The sequence below is a fragment of the Anthonomus grandis genome, chromosome 1 (assembly GCF_022605725.1).
Source record: "Anthonomus grandis grandis chromosome 1, icAntGran1.3, whole genome shotgun sequence".
NCBI lineage: Eukaryota > Metazoa > Arthropoda > Insecta > Coleoptera > Curculionidae > Anthonomus > Anthonomus grandis.
The window spans coordinates 41,389,424-41,407,700 of record NC_065546.1 but is presented as its reverse complement, the minus strand read 5'-3'; the positions used below and the strand labels follow the sequence as shown (position 1 = coordinate 41,407,700).

Here is an 18,277-nt window from a genome sequence, read left to right as displayed (position 1 = left end):
TGTAGTTTCACTTTAAGTAATTATTTAGTTTCGAAAATATTTCCAGAAATTTCTGGTCTAAAGCTTGATCATTTCTTAAAACTATATATACATAATAATATAGTGAAATGTGACTTATATGACGGCGTAAACAAATTAAATAATGGGGGCCTTATTAAGTAATTGTAATAAATGCTCTTATAAGTTGCTTCTCGGCAATGAACCAACGTGTCGAATTGTTTATTCAGAACCTAAGCCAAGAAAGTCTTAAAAATGATTCGAACAAAAAATAGCATGCATTTCGTGCTCTTTTTTCTTATGGTAAGTACTAAATAAAGCCAAAAACTTATGATTTTTAACAATACATTATTTAATTTAGGTTTCAGTAGCCTATTCATTTATAGGTAAGTTTTTTTTTTATAAAATTGTTTAAATTGGTCTAATAGGATTTGACTAAAAGTAAACTAAACGCTAAAAAAAGTAGGGGCTTGCATAAGACTTTTCCTAAAAGTTTTCAAAAAAAAAGTTAAAAAGAGGATTTCTTTCCTTTCTATTTTAGAAAAGATTTTGTCAACCAAGATCCAAACGACCAAACTTGACGCTTTAGTACAGCTCATTTCCTAAATCTTTCTGAAATATTCAAAAATATTACAGAACATTCGTAATATCCTACCTGAATGTTCATATAATATATTGTACTATTGAAGAGCAAAACATTAACTTCTTGTAAATATTTACAGAGCTTTATGAAACTGAACATGCTCAACAACAGTTGGCTGACGAATTTAGCGACATTGAAGGCATTACAAAAGCGAAAAATTTAATAGATAAAATGAAAGATGGCGTAGGAGGATCTACCATAGCGATCCATCATCCAAGCGGTAAGCTATAAAAAATATGTTAAAATAAAATATTTAAGAAAATCTTATTGGATGATTTAGGAAGACGTTTTATACATCGCAACAAATGGATTATGATATGCAACGGCGAAATATCCAAAGAAAACGGTCACTGCAACGGGAACGCTCTTGAGTCAGTCACAGCATTTAAGCCCCAAACCAACTCGGAGTATTGCTACATCAAAAATTACCATTCTATTAACGAAACTCTTTGTCTTTCCCCACACCCGGTCAATTTAACCTTTGAAAATAACACTATAGTGTGCGAAGCTGTAACAGAATATTTCCCAGCCCTCGCTATCACTATCGACGATTATCTTAAGATGTGCGAAAAAATATCCAGTAATGTGACGTACATCTACTTTGCCAACGATCATGATCCTGAACATGTGGAAATACCGAATGAAAATCCTCATGTTAAGTGTGATAATGAGATGGATAATGACGACTTGAATAAGACCTTGACACCTAAAAAAAGGAAATTTATGCAGGAGTTTAGTTTTTCCATTAATAAGACCGGTATTTGTGTATTTACTGAGCAGGATATGCTTGTATTGAAGTTACTGCAATATCTGAAACTTTGAGCGTATTATAAAGTTATACTAGCAACCTACTAACCAAAAATGTAGAGCTATATTGAGGACTTTGTACCATAAATTTTTCAAAATTTGTTTGGAATCAGTTTGTATAAAGTTAATATTACCAATAAAATTTAAAACCACAAACATTTGTAAAAAAAAACATTTATTGTAAAAAAGTATAAAATTGTTACTTATTTGATTATACTTAGTGAGAAAAAAACATAATTTATATAATGGTTAACTTTAAAGTATCCTAACATAGCTTAGCTTTAAATACAGATCAATATTCACACAAATTAGGAATGTTTACATAATAAATAATTTAGTATAGTACAGATCAAATAAATAAACTATTAGATAGAGTCAATAAGGATATTCTTGTTTTACCAAAACAAAACTAATTTTGACCAAATACGACTTATCACAACAACCAAATTAATCACAATATCAACGTAAAATCACATTTACACTTTGGAACAATGTACCAAACTTTTTAAAAATCTCAAAAAATTTAAAATATCTTACTGTTTTTGATTATGTGTAGGAAAGGTAAACTACTTCAGTAGTGGAGTAGATAAGAGGATAAATACCTTATTCTTGCCACCACTTCTTTTTTTTTATCAGAACGTACACTTCCAACAAAACCTCGATCCTAAACAGTCTACAACCTAAATAGTTAACAAAACAACTCTGTTTAACTTAATATCTCACCATATACCTGGGTCTTTCCCTTACTCTAAAGTTTTTGAAACACACATAACGAATTTTGCTTCGAACAATAAAAACAAGCAATTGTCACGGCAGTTATTAAATAAGTATTGCATGTATGCAATTTAAAGAAGTTTTCCAATACTCTCAAGGCGATTGCGATTTAAGAAAAACCCCATCGCATTTATTAATCATAAGTTCCAAAAGAAGAATATCGCTCCTAACGTCCGGTATGATGTTCGGGGGATGATGGATTAATGTCGGAGCAAAGACGGTGGCTAAGTTGAGGGCGTTCATTTTGTTTATTGGGGCATGTCGCGCTACCCTAGGAAAGAAAAAAAAACCAGTTAAAAAATAAAATATATGTATTTATTTTTGGTTGCTAATTGCTAGAGGTGCTAAAAGACACTGAGAGTAATTAGGCATATTTATTTGTGATTTAGCAGGTCATTTTACTAATGTCCAATGGTGTTTTAGTAGGTCATTTAAATGTGGAATATTTCAATTAATTGTAATTTAAATACCTGGAAATATATTAAAATAGATTAAAAAAGTGCATAAAAGATTAATACTAAGAAACATACACAAATAAAATATTGGTCTCATGTAGAGAAGTGAACTGAATTTTGTTTGCTATACTATTTAATTGCTTTCGAATGAATCGCATCAAACCAGGGGAGAAAAAATCGAACTCAAGTGGTTTGCCTGAATTTAAGTTTTTAAACTCAAAAAACGTAATCGCACAAACGAATAATATTAAATATAAAAATTTAGATTGGGATAAGCAAATGGATCACCTAACATCCAGGCAAAATTATTTAAGACACTTCCAAGTAATTTAAAAATAGGTTTTAAAAATAATTATTGACTCAAACTATGTCCCACTGACTTACTGTACAGGGTGTCCCATTTTGGGTACTTTTGCGAGATATTTCTTTTATTTTTAGAGATAGCGGTTTTGCGACACTGTGCTACTTTTTCGTAAAACTAAAGATGCAGTCAACAAAATTTTCATAGTTCTTTTAGTTTTTAAGGCATTTTTCGATTTTTCATAAGTTTTTTAAAAGTAAATACTGATTCTTATAGATTTTTTTCCGTATAGAATCCATTGGTGTAGATATATCTTTGATTACTAGTTTTTGAGTTATAACCCCGAAAAACTTATATATTTTTAACGGAACACCTGTATATTCATAGTTCATGATATTGGAGTTTTTTTACCTTTTCAAAAATACGCAAATAAATAACAATTTTCTACACTCTATGTATGGCCTCATAGATAAAATGGGTTGAATGTTCTGATTTAAAATATATATAGTTTAGCTACTTTTAATTAAACTACAGTACACTCGTGGTAACGTGAACTTTTTTATATATTAATTATAATATATTAATATAAAATATAAACATATGTAATATAAAATATTTTTCTATGTTAATTCTATAGTGTGAAAACCCATATTTGGATGATCTGAAGACTTGTCTAGGCTTGTTAGTGGATATTGGGTTTACTCATTTGAAAAGTTGTTTGGTCATTTAGTTGATGTTTATTAGATAAGAGAGAGTGTCGCATCTTGCGCAGTGGCGATTTAAAATGATTAAAATTAATAAGTGTTTAACTCTTTATGAGAAATCAAAAATTTTGGAAGAGCACAAAAATGGTATAAGTGTTACTGCACTAGCAAAGAAATATCAAATAGCAAAATCAACTATTTGTGCAATTAAAAATAAAGAAGAAAAAATTCTAAAAGTTGTTGGAGAGAGTTTAAGACCTAATAAAATAAAAAACTGCACTTTAAAAAGTGCAGAAAACCCCAAGATGGAAACTTTGCTGTATAAATGGTTTACCAAACAGCGTGATCGAAATTTGCCAGTTACGGGTGATATGCTTCAAGAAAAGGCTCTAGATTTACATAGAAAATTAAAACTCAACGATAAATTTAATGCAAGCGATGGATGGCTTCAAAAATTTAAATGGCGATATGGTATAATGTTGCTTAAAATTGCAGGGGAAAAGTTATCCTCGCAGCCTCACCTTGTAAATCCACATCCAGATCACCCAGATGTTTTAAAGGATTTGATAATCCAGTCATCTATAAAAGCACTAAAAATGCCTGGATGACGCAGGAAATTTTTTAAAATTGGTTTTTTAAGCATTTTGTTCCAGAGGTAAGTGAAAGTTTTGTTTGCTTTTTAATTTTTTTAAGACTAAATTGGGTTTTTAGGTTAAATCATTTTTACAAAGCAAAAATCTTCTTTTAAAAGCCGTTCTCCTGTTAGACAATGCCCCTTCGCATCCACCGGCAGAATTAAAAACTTCTGACGGACACATTTTTGTTGTCTACATGCCCCCAAATGTTACACCATTAATTCAACCATTAGACCAAAATGTTTTGCGAATAATCAAACTATTTTAAAGAAAAGGCCTATTAAGTTCAATTGTATCAAATGGTCAAGGAGTAGCTGAGGCCCTAAAAGGTATAACTTTAAGAGATGCTATTATGCAATTTCATATGGCCTGGCAAAAAATATAGCCTTCAGTAATTTCAAAATGTTGGAATAATATTTTGGGAAAAAATTTGGAGGAGCATCCTCCTCCAAATTTTTTCCCAAAATACCTTTAGCTCGACTAAAAGAGATGTGGGAAAATGAAGAGCAGCTGCAGTTAATGAAACCATTACATTGCTTCAAACAATTGAACAGGTATTATTTAGTCCTTTTAATTTTCGATTTTTAGAAATCAAAAGAAGAAAGTCTGTAATAGTTTTAGAATTTCATTGAGATATGATTGTTTTTAGATTGATTATAATCCCAAAGACATTGAGGAATGGAACACAGACGCAGTGGAGGAAAATCTCGATAGCAATGATTCAGAAGATAGTGACTGCGAGATATTAACTTTTGAAGAAAAAAAAAGTGACGCATTTGGAGGCTCTTGCAGCCTTGAAAATTGTCACACAATGGCCGAATCAAAACTATGTCGACATAAAGGACATTATTACACTAAAAGGTTTAGAAGAAAAGGCTGTAGCCTTAAACCTGTCGCAAAAAAAGTGCAACAAAACAAAGGTAAAAACACAAATCACGGTCTGATCAAATCCATATAATTTTTTAAAGCTACACGTGTTTCGCTCAGTATTTCAATTAGGCCAGTAGTATCGTTTGTAAACTCACCTTGTTACAACTTGTCAGCCTGGTTAAATACTACACTCAGAGATGTAACTGGTTTCAGAAGTACTTATTCCACAAAAAATTCAGTAGAGTTGACAAATTTTTAAAAAAATATCTGCATACCAGAGGGTTCAAAACTAATTTCTCTGGACGTTAAGAACTTATTTCCAAGCATTCCACCTGGTGATTGCCTTGATCTAGTCAGGTCCCTTTTGCTTAAGCCACCGCTTGACAGATTTATTGTTGATGATCTTTTAACACTCTTCTCTTCTCAGTGAGATTTTTACGCACCATGAAGTTTGGTGCTTTTCTCACTGTATATAGGAGATACGTGGATGATATTTTTGTGGCATGGAATGGAAATGATCTGGAATTGGCGGATTTCCTCATTTCTATAAACTCTCTTCACGCAAATATCTCGTTTACCGTTGAAGAAGAAAGAGATGGAAAGTTACCTTTTCTTGATGTTCTTATTTTAAAAAATACCAACAAACTTGAATTTGAGATCTACCGCAAACCCACCACTACGGACAATGTCATCCAATACTCCTCAAACTCCCCTTATTCCTACAAATTTGCCTCTTTTAATTCCCTTTTCTAACGCCTTTTCAACATCCCCCTTTCTAGAGAAGCTTTCCTTGATGAACTAAATATAATTAAATATATTGCTTTTAATAATGGTTTTCCACTTGATATAATTAATCGCCTTTATTCTAAATTCTATAATAAATACAAACTTACTTACAACTTAATCCATCTTAATAATGAAAATAGTCATCTTTTTAGATCAATGTCATTTTTTGGTAATATTTCTTTTCAGCTTGCAAAGTTTTTCAAGTCTACAAATCCTACAATTGCTTGTAAAACTACAAACAGTTTAAAAAGTCAGCTAGTTAGTACAATAGATAAGGCAGATTTCTTTTCAAAATCAGGGGTATATTCATTAAGATGTAATGACTGTAATGCCATTCACATAGGGCAATCGGGGAGAAAAATTTCCACCAGAATAATGGAACATACAAGTTTGGTGGACAGGTATAGGGATATTGACATGATCGAAACTAAATCGGCGTTTGCAAATCATTTATTGGCCTCCTCACATGGTTTTTCTTTAACTCAGGGAGCGGATATTTTGCATGAGTGCTCAAAAGGCAAAAAACTGGACTTGTTAGAGAAAATGGAAGTAACTAAAGCTAAGAAGAGCCCTGTCCTTGTGTGTGTGAACGATATTTTCACGTTTGAACCTTACCTCATTTATAACAACCTCTCTTAAAAAGTCTTTTCTTCTTTTTTCTTTTTCGATTTTAGATATTTTAAGTTTTTACTGTGAAGATTGTTTACTTATTTTCACACTTATTAGTATAGTTCGGATTGTTTTCCATTTTTGATCATGTTACCTGGTGGCCTATGGGTTAGACGCGCGCCTGTGAATCTAAAGGTTGCTGGATCGTTCCTCACTGGTGACATTTTACATTTAGACTTTTTTATTTTTTTTAAGCATATATTTTTATCTATGGTGGGAATTGTTAACTTAACCTAGCTTTTCTTTTGTTGTTAGTTGTAATGTGATCTGTGTAGGTCTAGGTAATAAGTTTTATAAGCGTTCTTTTTGTTTTGTGAAAAATACCTTAATATATTTTTTAGGCCTGATGATGCTCCGATAGGAGCGAAACACGTGTAGCTTTAAAAAATTATATGGATTTGATGAGACCGTGACTTTGTGTTTTTACCTTTGTTTTGTTTTCGTTTGGTCTCTTAGTAAAAAATGGATGATACGTTTCTATTTAAAAAAGTGCAAACAAAAATTACATCTTTTTTTAAATAAAACTTTTGTATAATGCTTAAAACTGTAATAAATAAATTTATAAATAAATACAAACATAAATAAAGTACAATGTAGTTCCCTTTTATTTTAATTTTAGCTATTTTTAATATAATCTCCATAATGTGAACATTTCAGTAATGCGAACTAAGTCGAAATTTGTTGAGTTCACATTAACGCGAGCCTACTGTACTTTGAAAATATCAGGCTCAAAAATAACATATTGAACATCTTGGTAGGCTGTCCAAGGTTAGTGTTTGACGTATATTAGAAAACAAATGATTCAGAAGACATCATTTTGCCGTTTTCTAAGATAAATGAATTAAGTAGAAGCAATAAAACCTTAAGATTTAATATTTATTAAGCGATATTTAGTTTTTTTGACAACAATACATTATTTTAATAATTGATTAACTTTAAATTAAATCTAAATAATTATAAATGATCTCTCTATTTGATCACCACCATTATTAATACAATTTATATAATCTTGTTCAATTTTTTGTATCGTATTAATTGTCTATGATTTTGGCAACTATAATTTATAATAGAATTATTTCATTTCTAGTAAATGTCAAACAATAACAATGCACCACCTACCAAGATCTTCAATATTTTGTTTTTTACAATTTGGAGCTCGATATTTCCAAAACGGTTTAATTAAAAGTAGTTTAATAATATATATTTAAAATCAAGAAATTCCTTTCTTTTTAACTATAAGACATATACAGGGTGTTCCATAAGAAAAATCTGTCCATCTGTCAAAATTTGTTTTTTTTCTTATAAATTTTAAATAAAAATCCAAAAGTTTGGAATCAAATGGTTTTTTGTTACTTTTCATCTAACCCCTGAGAGGGAAGAGTTAATATATGGGGAAGGCCCTGTATAAAGAAGCAACCATATTTAATATAAGACAATTATAATTTGTTTAAATCCTAATGCTTCTAAACAAACGAAAAATAGATTTAAAACCAATATTATTTATGTAATGTAACCTTATGTAATGCAGAGAAAATTACATAAGGCATCAAATACCAGAAATTACTTTCTTGAATAAAGTTAAAAATCTCTCTACGAGTAGAGAAAATACGAAAAATCAGTTTAACTACCTGTAAATATTTAATAGTAATAATTTTGCAAATATTAAAGAGCCAAGGTTTAAAAAAATAAGAACTTAATAATCAAAATGTTAATTTAATAACTTACACATACTATACCTGTGAAAATCAAATATATATCAAGAATATCTAATAAAAAGTTATTTATTTAGAAAACCTCAAATAAAGAAAACTAAGGCAAACTCTAAAAAACAAAATGTTTTCAGCGACTTGTTAGTGGAACTTTATCCATTATCTAATCTTCTACTCACCTATGTAAATGTTGAATCATAAACCTAAGAGAATCGTAATGGGATTTCGGTAATAACAGTAAGGCATGTTTAATCGAGGTTAATTGAACATCCATATCATTGTGTTCTAAAATTAATGTTTTTCATTCAATTATTCATATTTTTTCCCTTAAAATTGAATATTACTTACGAATCGCATCAATCAGTCTTGGATGAACCTCAAAAGTGATGAGGGGAACCGGTAAGATTCGTAAATAGAGTTTTAGGGCTCCTGTAATCACATTAATATTGGGATATTTTTCCATTGACAAGTCAGCTTTTTCTCCATCTAAAAAGAGATCATATATAACAATTTTTAATTGTATTATTGACAAAAGATCTGTGTTAGAGCTAATTCAGAACTTTTAACAATACTCAAGAAACTATTAAAGCTTCTATGAGAACTATGAGTTATATTTTTAAAATAAAAGTGTAATAAATATTAGTAATTGAAAAATTATTTTAAGCAATTTTCAGAAGTTATAAAAATAAAACAAAATGATAAGGACTATTACGTATTAAGTACCTTTATCAAATGCCATTTTAATAGCATCAATTTCATCTGCAAACCCACTTAAGCGGTATATTCCTTCAGTAGTAAGACCTCTAGCTTCAACTTCTGCCACACATTTTGTAACAACAAAAGGTAGATTTGCCTTATATGCACATAATAGTGTTGTAAGTTCAATGCCAAAGACACCTCTCATATATTTTAGGTCTGGTATACAATCATTAGCAAATTTTTCTGAACATTTTACTGAAAACAAAAAGTAATAGTTTCAAAAAAAAGGGGAAAAATGTCACATAAATTCTTTATAGTACTTACTATGTGCAATTACTCCACAGTCATCACATTTCTTCCCTTGCAAGGTAAATCCCCATAAAAAATTTGCACACAATTCACACCAATTTAGACCCTTGAAAGTGGTTAACTTGAATAAATGAGGTTTCTCAGCTTTATCATTCAGGGTTTGGGCAGATAATTGGTCAGTAGTAGTATATGGATTATTGTTACCATTATCATCGTTTAAGTTTCCCAGGGCATTCTGTTTCCTAAGAATTTATTATAATTAGTACATAAAATTCTATTATTATCTATATTTTTAAGGTACATTTGAATATTATTGGTAAGCAATACATATAATTACAAACACTTACACAAGGTTTTGTTTGGATAATATTCTTAACTTTCTCTTATTTAAAGTGAGCGTCATATAAGGACTCTCTTGATAATTGACACTCGTTAATTTTTGCAAAATTGTGGGAGCTTTTAATTCAATATACATTGTAACTAGACCATCTGCAACTAGAGACCTAGCACAATCATATCTTTTTTCTCCCACATACAAAGCCCCATCAGGATCAAAATAGAGCTTATAATGATGAATTTTCCCATTAAACCTAGAAACAATTTTTTTATATTTAATTTTGCAGTTAAAAATTCCTTATAATCTACTTACTTTAAACTTAAAGTATAAAATTCCCCATTGGCTGACCTACTGGTTCTAACTAAATAAGCACCATTTTCTTTGGTATCTAGCAGTTGTGCGGCTTGAATATGGGAAATAGCTCCATGGTAGTCCTGGCCCAAGAAGTAAGGTCTATCTGGCAATAAATCGTCACATAGTATAGGGATGGGTACTGGAGCCTCCAACTGGATTCTATATACTAAAATACATATGCACCTAATGCTATAAATATAATAATACGTAGAAATTTAGGTAAAAGTTTGCGAATAGGCAAATAAAATAGTTCATTAATTAAAGGATCAAAAGGTAGGGTCATTCCTTATATTTTCACACCCCTCTTAACTTTTTTTCTTTTTCTAACTTTCACCCTGTATACAAAAATGGGAGATATAAAAGTTGTAAGGCTTGACATGCAGTTTTTATGAAATGTGATGTATTTTATTTTTTTTAATAATAGGTCTTCTTATTATTATTTCAAAAATATATGCAATATTAACATGCAGTTCAGTCATGTATGAAAAATTTTATTTTCAACTTCATGGTCTGGTTATCTGGCTTTCATTATAGACCAATATGTGGTCTGTGTATGCATGTAAGATGGTCAAGTCTGCATATTTTTGTTGCTAAGAAACTTAAGAGTATATAAAATATTACCTGTTTATTATCAATATCTTAACAATGCTTCCTCAACTCGGAAGGAATATGGTAGTTTATACCTATATCGAAAAAGCTTTATCAATGTAAAAAGAGGATTCAGGTTTCGAAGATCTTTTAAATAGAAAAAACGAATGGACGTCGTTAATGAAAATAAACTGACGAAATGAAAATGGGTGGTCAGCGGTAATGACGGTGTTGGCGGAAAGGACTTTTAAACCTACTCGCCGAACCCTGTCCCCCCACCATTACTACTGCTAATAAAAACAAAGAATTAGATATTTTCCTTTAACTATATTAATTGTAATATACCGTAATGCAAACAATGAATATTTGTCAATCTGTTACTATTTAGAAATTCCTAGTACTGTATCCGATAGTCATTGTGCATTTTTAGATAATAGGTATGAAATATTAGTAAGTAGACAAGGAACCATAAACTGGCAACCAAATAGTCCAGAACTTACACCATTGGATTTATTTTTGGGTGAGTTTTTAAGGTACAAAATGTATTCACAAAGAAGAACAAATATTGAAGAACTCAAGGCTAGAATTTTTAATTCTATAAACCAAGCTTAACCAGCATGTAAGTTATTACATTAACTTACATGTGTTTTTTATTAATTTTTTTATATTAAAATTGATCGCTTTTGAAAATAATAATTTTGAAAACCTATACTCTAAGCAGTTTCCAAAGTTAAAACCAAGCAATAGCTGCCAGTCTCGCAACCAAACCATCAATTTTAGACAAAAATATTTCAAAAACGGCTGAATGTAACGTTAATAATATATTTTTAAAATATGAATAAAAAACCTATCATATAAAAAAAATAAAATACATGGTGTCCCATTAAAGAAATGTTTCTTTTGTTTTCTTTATTCTTTATTCTTTTTAAAACATTCTGTATCCATAATATTATATTTCGCAAAAACTGCATGTCAAGCCCTACAACTTTTACATTTACCATTTTTTTTATACAGGTTGACCCAAAAAAGTTGAGGGGGTGAGAAAATATAAGGAATGATCCTGTACTTCTAGTTTGATATAGTTTGCGTATTTGCGTAATAATTAAAAAAACTAAGAGAATAATGACAAGATTTTAAAAAAAATTATAAATGACTACAACTTATTTAAAGGTCCTGGAATATTTCCTAAAATTATCGAACATGAAATCATTGGTATTAATGTGATTATATAGATTAAATATTTGCATTGGTTTTGTATCCTTCTTTTTGTAATATGGATCTAGGAAATATCCATTAAATCAGGGAAGCATTGGATATGATTGGAACTATATTTCAACCAATGTGAACATCATTTGTAGTGATTTCATCTAAAATGTACCTAGGTCCTAAACAGGTATGCATCACTTCAACAAAGAAAAATAAAAACAAAAAAACATGAATAACATGTAAGGTAAAATAGACACAGCAGATACAAAATGTATAACTTTACAAGAACAGACAATGACTGGACTATAAAAGAACTTTTTTAAGAGACAAAAAAGTCAATTATTTTAACAAAAACAATAATGAATGCAGGACTCACAGAGTTATTAGTAGTTATTAGAAAATTAACTTAATCTTCTAGTAACCCTACTAAGTCAATGTGGAAAATAATAAATAGCCAGGAATAATAAAATACCATTCAATTTCACCAAACATAGATCCAGACACATTTAATAATTTTTTCAAATATTCCTTCCTATTTAGTCAAAAACATCCCAAATACAAATAACATTCCTCAAGACAAACCTATTTTTACACAACCACAAACCATTTCAACTTTGAGGAATTCTCATTTACTGTATACATAATGTTATATATAATCTTAAAAACAAAAATAGTTTAGATATGTTTGTTCTGAATGTAAAATCAATTAAAGCATTAAAAAAATTAATAATAATTTCTAAAATCCTCTCACTAAATTGTTAAACCTATGCCTTAGAGAAAAGACTTTTCCAACTGTCCTAAAAAAGCCACAGTGTATCTGCATTTTAAAAAGGGTGACAGAGCTGTGTGAGAATTATAGACTAACCTCTTTACTCACACTCATATCCAAAAATGTTGAGAAATGTATTGAACTACAAACAGCAACATTATTGGATGAAATGAATTGTCTCTGAGAAAGCCAATTTGGTTTTAGATCTCACATCATTCACTCATTTCATGTCATAAAATAAACCTCTGCTCTAATGTGGGATTTGAGCAAAGCTTTTAATTGTGTTTATCATGCTATTTCTTTTAAAAACTCCTGGAATATAATTTTAGTTCTGAAAGTGTTATCCTAATAAAATCTTACTTAGGAAACCAGGTGCAGCAAGTGAGGATCTCAGGTGTATCATCTTTAGAGAGTGTGTAAATATTGGAGGTCTCTAAGGGTCTGTTTTAAGACCAATACTTTTTTTAATATATATAAATGATCTACCAAATTTTGACAAAAAGGCCAAGTACACACTTTGTCCTGACACCACTGTGTCCTATACATCAAATACTGCCTGGCGAGTATGTCTGCTGCGGAAAGACAGGGGGAAGAAATGGTTTCCTGCAAACAAACTTGTTCTAAGTGACTCAAAAACTAAACAATGAAAGAATTAAAATGGTGGGAATGAGTCAGTGAATCTGGACGAAGTAAAGTTCCTAGGTGTTAAGCTAGTTAAGTTGAATTAGAGGCCACATATTACCACTCTGAGCAAGAGACTAAGCAATACTGTTTTGAGAAATGTCTCAAATTGTGTTTCTCAAGTCGTCCTTAAATCCGTCTGCTTCTCTATATTCCATTCGTGCAAAAGACAGCACACAAGTTTTTGGTCTCCAATGTAAGGCAGTAGCTGTTAGGCTTCGTTTTAGGGATGACTGTTGACAATCCTTTGTTGATTACAATGCCTTTAAAATATTAAGGTCCAGCATTAAATGAAATATCAATTTAGCTTGTTTTTGACCTTAACAAAAAAATACAAACTCTACAAACAACACACCTACAAACAAATTGCATGTGAACAGGTGTAGTAAGGAAAATAAAAATGCAAAAAATAAGATTTTGAAAGGCTACCATTTTGCTATGGATAGAAGTAATGACTTAATATTCGAAAACCATAAAGTATTCAGTAGGAGCTTTTAAATGATTAATTTTATTTTTTGAAATGGCATTCCACCACCATTTTGAAAAATAAAATGCTTTGCTGCACTCATCTGCTAATGATGTATGCCAAATCTCAAATTTTTATATAAACTCATTCAAAAGATAAGAAGGCTGGGGTCAATTAAGAGCCACACACTATATGATGTAAATCAAAATTTTTTTGTTTTTTCTTGTTTATATTTTAATAAAGTTCAACTTGATTACCCCTACTATGTTTTATCATGAATTTTTTTATTTCATTTTAGTAACCACTTTCAAGTAAATATTAATATTTCACTCTATTTGAATGTATGACCTATCTTATTAGATGTGATTAGACTATAAGGTAGATAAATTTGCATGAAATAAATTACTTTGAATTAATACGCTACCAATACAACAGAATAAAGTGATACATATTTTGTGAAATTAAGATAGGTACACTCCCATTCAGAACATGTTAAATGTCTTGCAATGACTGACCATCAAAAAATGCATTGAATAAAATCAATCAATGCTTTATTGTCAAGAAATTGTTACAATTTGTAGACAAGGCTGCAAAACAAACAAGACACAAAAATACATACAAAACACAATTAAAGAAAAGAAAAACAAAACAAAATAAAAAAAAATAAATAAATAAATAGAATAGAATATCAACAATATATACAGATTAATACAATTTCAAAATTGTAAGTAGTCAAAAATATTATTATAAAATATACAATTTAATGTATACAATGTCAAAAAAAAATCATTAAAAAATCTTTCTATGTTAAAAAAAAAATGTAAAAAAGTAAAAACTTATAAAAAATCCTAAAATAGCTACACAAAGCAGTATACCTAAAAATGTACAGATAGTAAAAATACATAATGAGCTAGTGCGTGAAATTTCAAATCAAGATTACAAAAAAAAAATCGTTAACTGTGTAACAAGCTCTCTCCAGTAAGAATGCTTTTAATGCTTTACGAAATACAAAAAAAGATGTGATGGATTTAATTTCCAATGGCAGATGATTTTGAAGAAATGCTGGCAATGACTTCTGTATTTAAGTCTCAGTGTATAACATGAAGCTCTTTAGTCTAAAAATATGGTCAAATTGAGTTGCACTACATGTACCCCAGAACGGAAGGGCATATCGAAGGTGCGATTCAAAAAGGGCAAAATAAACAGTTCTAGAAGTAGACAGACTAAGCTCTTTAGAAATTGATCTTAACGCATATAAAACGCAATAAATAACATTCTAATTTATAAAATTGCCTATGACTTACTTACAATGGACCTATTTGAAATTATATCATTGTATATTGAAAAAATTTGCATGAGCACAATTTATGATGAAACCAACATTTTAATATTTGAATGGTAAGAACAACTGTATTGAAAAAACTATTATTTTATAATAGAATTTGCTCATGCAACTCTCTGCAATACAAACATCTCTTAATACAACTTATTTTTTATTTATTTTATACAGTTAATTCCTTCTACTTACAATCAGTTTTCCATAAAGTATGCGCAGGTGAGCTTAAATCCAGCACCATATTGAAGGCCTTTCAGGAAAAATCGCCTTTTCTATAATGTTCAGTAAAATAAAGAATATAAGATTGAGAATCCTTGTACTAGTGACATTTTATCGTACTTCTTAGAATATTTTTCGGATCATCGCTTTTTCTTAGATTTTATTATGATAAATTTGTTTAACATCTGATGAATAATCCGCTTTTATTCAAATAAATGAATTTATATACTAAAATTACTAAACAAATAAAATAAATAATAATAAAAACCAAAAATATGTCATAAATTTGACAATTGACAAGTATCATATGTAAGAGACCTATGACAAGTTTGACCCTTAAGCCATATTTTAGTGAGTAAGCGCCTATTAGCGTCTTTAAGACATGCCATTCGAGCGATCAAGTCATGACGTCACCGTATAAGGCGCTTTAAGCGTTTGTTAGCGGTCAGATCTAGGATCTTATCCTAAAACTGTATGAGATCGGATTTAGACTCAAAACGTTTTGAAAATTTAAACAAATAGGTGTTTTCATGGTTTAGGTCAGTCTTCAAAACAAATGCAATACCGATGAAAGGTATAGCTAATATTTAAACTCTGACAGCTGTTACACATGACGTCATTCGAACGCAACCATATGATGACATAACGCTTTAGATATCGTATGGCAACCGAGTAAGGCGCTTACTCGTTAAAATATGGCTTTAAATGGGCATTTAACTTGAGCGATATTCAGCTGCGACAGCCTTTGCTGGTGAGTTTATCAAGAGAAACTTTTCCAAAATCACTTAGATAAATCACAGCAGCGACCTCCACATCGCAGGGGTGAGCTCGCATTAAATGATACGGAGTATAAACACTTCATCATTATCCGGGGTTTTGGATGAAGTCCATAACGGGTATTACTTTGGTACAACATATGTGGCGACCCGTTTTATGCCTTTTTAGTTAGTTATTACCAGTTTTAGTTATAAAAAGCATGAGCCACCTCTTGTCCTAAAGGGAGAACCTAAAGAAGTCAAAGGCCTGGGATCAAATAGGCAAGGTCTCTGATTGAGGACCATAGATGAATAAAATTGTTCAAGAGCAGACAACACTATACAATATATCAGGATCGGACGAATCGCGTAATGGCGCCCAATCAACCATCAAATAATAAAAATAACACTTACCTGACCATCATGAACTAACTCCACATGATACCAATTTACATGCATGTCCACATCTACAGCTTCAGACGAGGAAGTAGACTACGCATATAAACGCACTCTAAGCTAGAAACCTATCCGTAGAACAATGACATGAATAACAAAAGAGGATTTTCCACATGTGTAACATACAAAATTTAGAGTTTTTAGGGTAACTTGGTGGTAGTCCTGGAATCCTTGGGTGCATGTTAGTTTTTTTACATATTTTTGGAAATTGAAATATGACAGAAAAAACATATGCAATGTAATATTCTCGCGAAAAAAGACTATAATAGTGCTGGGCGATATTTTATTTCTATGCACTATCCAGACCCAGCGAATTCAATTGGAAAAAAAGTTGTGGCACTAAGGCGGCACCGACACTGGTTCGGTTCAGGTGAAAAACCGCACAGTTGCATTGCCAACAATTTTTGGATTTAGCCTTGAGGGAAAATTTCAAAAATTGGCTGTTATTAATTGAAGTTATGTTTTACGTTACCTTCCCTTAAAATTTAGTTTTGCTTATATGGAATTATTTATTAACTTCCCCAAATAATAATCGACATGTTTTCTACTTACGGGATAGGAACTAGAGCCGCACGACCTCCCATAGCTCGTGCGGAACTGGCTGCACTCAGGGCAAAAAGTGCCACCTTGTGTGTCCCAATGGATTACACAAACCTGCACTAATTACACCAATAGTTCGTAAAATTTGCACTCGTGCTATATTTTTTCCCCAATAGATTTCGCTATTAGTTTCAATTTTTAAGTAAAGTGATTATTTATTTAATTTTGATTAAGTTGGTCTTCGATGTTTTCCTGATATCGATGTAGGAAAACACCGATGTTGATTCGGATGTTGGGACGGATTTCATCAGTGATGGAGTCAGTTGTGTAAAATATAGTTGTCAACTCTTGCCAATGCTGTTCTGAAGTTCTGGAAGCAGGGTTGCCGTTTGAGTACATTTGTACTATTTCTAATACATTTTCGATAACAAAGTACAAAAGCACATTTTATCGTATATAGACCTAATTCTAGTACATTTTTTAATTTTAAATAGGACCAAGGGCGAAAGGCATTCCAAAAATTATAATACTCCTAATAAGTCTTATAATCTTTGGTCATACACATTGGTGACATCGGTCGATGTCCAGTCGCCCATCTCTAGCCTGCTATACGCTGTTCCCGCGTATCGCGCGTTGTTCCGCCAATAACGTGGACTCGCTGATGTCTGGGATTCCCCGTTCTTCTTTTTTATCGATTTAGGTTTTGTTATTTATTGTCACTTATTCCCGCTGGTTGTGCGTGTGTACTTTTGCTTTAAAACAAGAAGAATATTTTAATATATTAAGTAAGTACTCGTTTTTAAATATTTTGATTTATAATCATAAAAATAAATTTATTTAGCATACTACACTACTCTGTAATGTCTTTTCATTTATAACAAATATAGTATACTTAAGGTGTTTTTAAATTGTCATATAGCTGTTTTTTTTCTAGTATCTAATATTTCTTTAATTCTCAGGTTTGTCAAGAGGTTAAAAAAATCTACTGACGATGATCAGCAGAATCAGTCATCAACTTCGACAGATAAGGAAGACCAGAGTAACAAAACATCAAGTGATAATTACTCTTCATCAAATGAACAATTGACAGAAAAACGCCGAAAGAAGCCTAGGTATGTGCAAAAATATTGTTCTAGCTGGATGTCCCAATAGTAATTATCCTTATTGCAAAATTTGCAATAAGCAAATAAAAGGAAATCGTTCCCATTTGAA

At 30.8% G+C, this 18,277-nt stretch overlaps 2 protein-coding genes across 3 annotated transcripts; one reads left to right on the top strand and one right to left on the bottom strand.

Annotated features, from left to right (window-relative positions):
- The first annotated feature begins 159 nt into the window (after positions 1-159).
- Positions 160-1,792, top strand: LOC126737901 (uncharacterized). The gene is made up of 4 exons (XM_050442991.1): positions 160-300; positions 359-383; positions 720-860; positions 921-1,792. The coding sequence occupies exons 1-4, from the start codon at positions 253-255 to the stop codon at positions 1,460-1,462; spliced, it is 756 nt and encodes a 251-aa protein (XP_050298948.1). The 5' UTR covers positions 160-252; the 3' UTR covers positions 1,463-1,792.
- Positions 1,793-1,854: 62 nt separating this feature from the next.
- LOC126737875 (beta-chimaerin-like) lies at positions 1,855-15,582 on the bottom strand. Of its 2 annotated transcripts, XM_050442964.1 has the most exons (9): positions 15,435-15,582; positions 15,288-15,367; positions 10,008-10,215; positions 9,706-9,948; positions 9,374-9,600; positions 9,074-9,304; positions 8,699-8,836; positions 8,530-8,635; positions 1,855-2,492 (listed from the first exon to the last, which is right to left on the bottom strand). In XM_050442964.1, the coding sequence occupies exons 2-9, from the start codon at positions 15,334-15,336 to the stop codon at positions 2,315-2,317; spliced, it is 1,380 nt and encodes a 459-aa protein (XP_050298921.1). In that variant the 5' UTR covers positions 15,337-15,367; positions 15,435-15,582; the 3' UTR covers positions 1,855-2,314. The 2 variants fall into 2 exon arrangements, with proteins under 2 accessions (XP_050298921.1, XP_050298911.1); XM_050442954.1 differs by having other exon boundaries at positions 15,288-15,577.
- Between the last annotated feature and the right edge of the window lie 2,695 nt (positions 15,583-18,277).

Coding starts and splice junctions, on each gene's coding strand:
- LOC126737901 (XM_050442991.1), top strand. CDS start 253: ATGATTCGAACAAAAAATAGCATGCATTTCGTGCTCTTTTTTCTTATG. Junction 301..358: donor TCGTGCTCTTTTTTCTTATG/GTAAGTACTAAA, acceptor TATTTAATTTAG/GTTTCAGTAGCCTATTCATT. Junction 861..920: donor AGCGATCCATCATCCAAGCG/GTAAGCTATAAA, acceptor TGGATGATTTAG/GAAGACGTTTTATACATCGC.
- LOC126737875 (XM_050442964.1), bottom strand. CDS start 15,336: ATGGTGCTGGATTTAAGCTCACCTGCGCATACTTTATGGAAAACTGAT. Junction 9,949..10,007: donor TTTTATACTTTAAGTTTAAA/GTAAGTAGATTA, acceptor AATTGTTTCTAG/GTTTAATGGGAAAATTCATC. Junction 2,493..8,529: donor ATGATTCAACATTTACATAG/GTGAGTAGAAGA, acceptor TTTCTTTCCTAG/GGTAGCGCGACATGCCCCAA.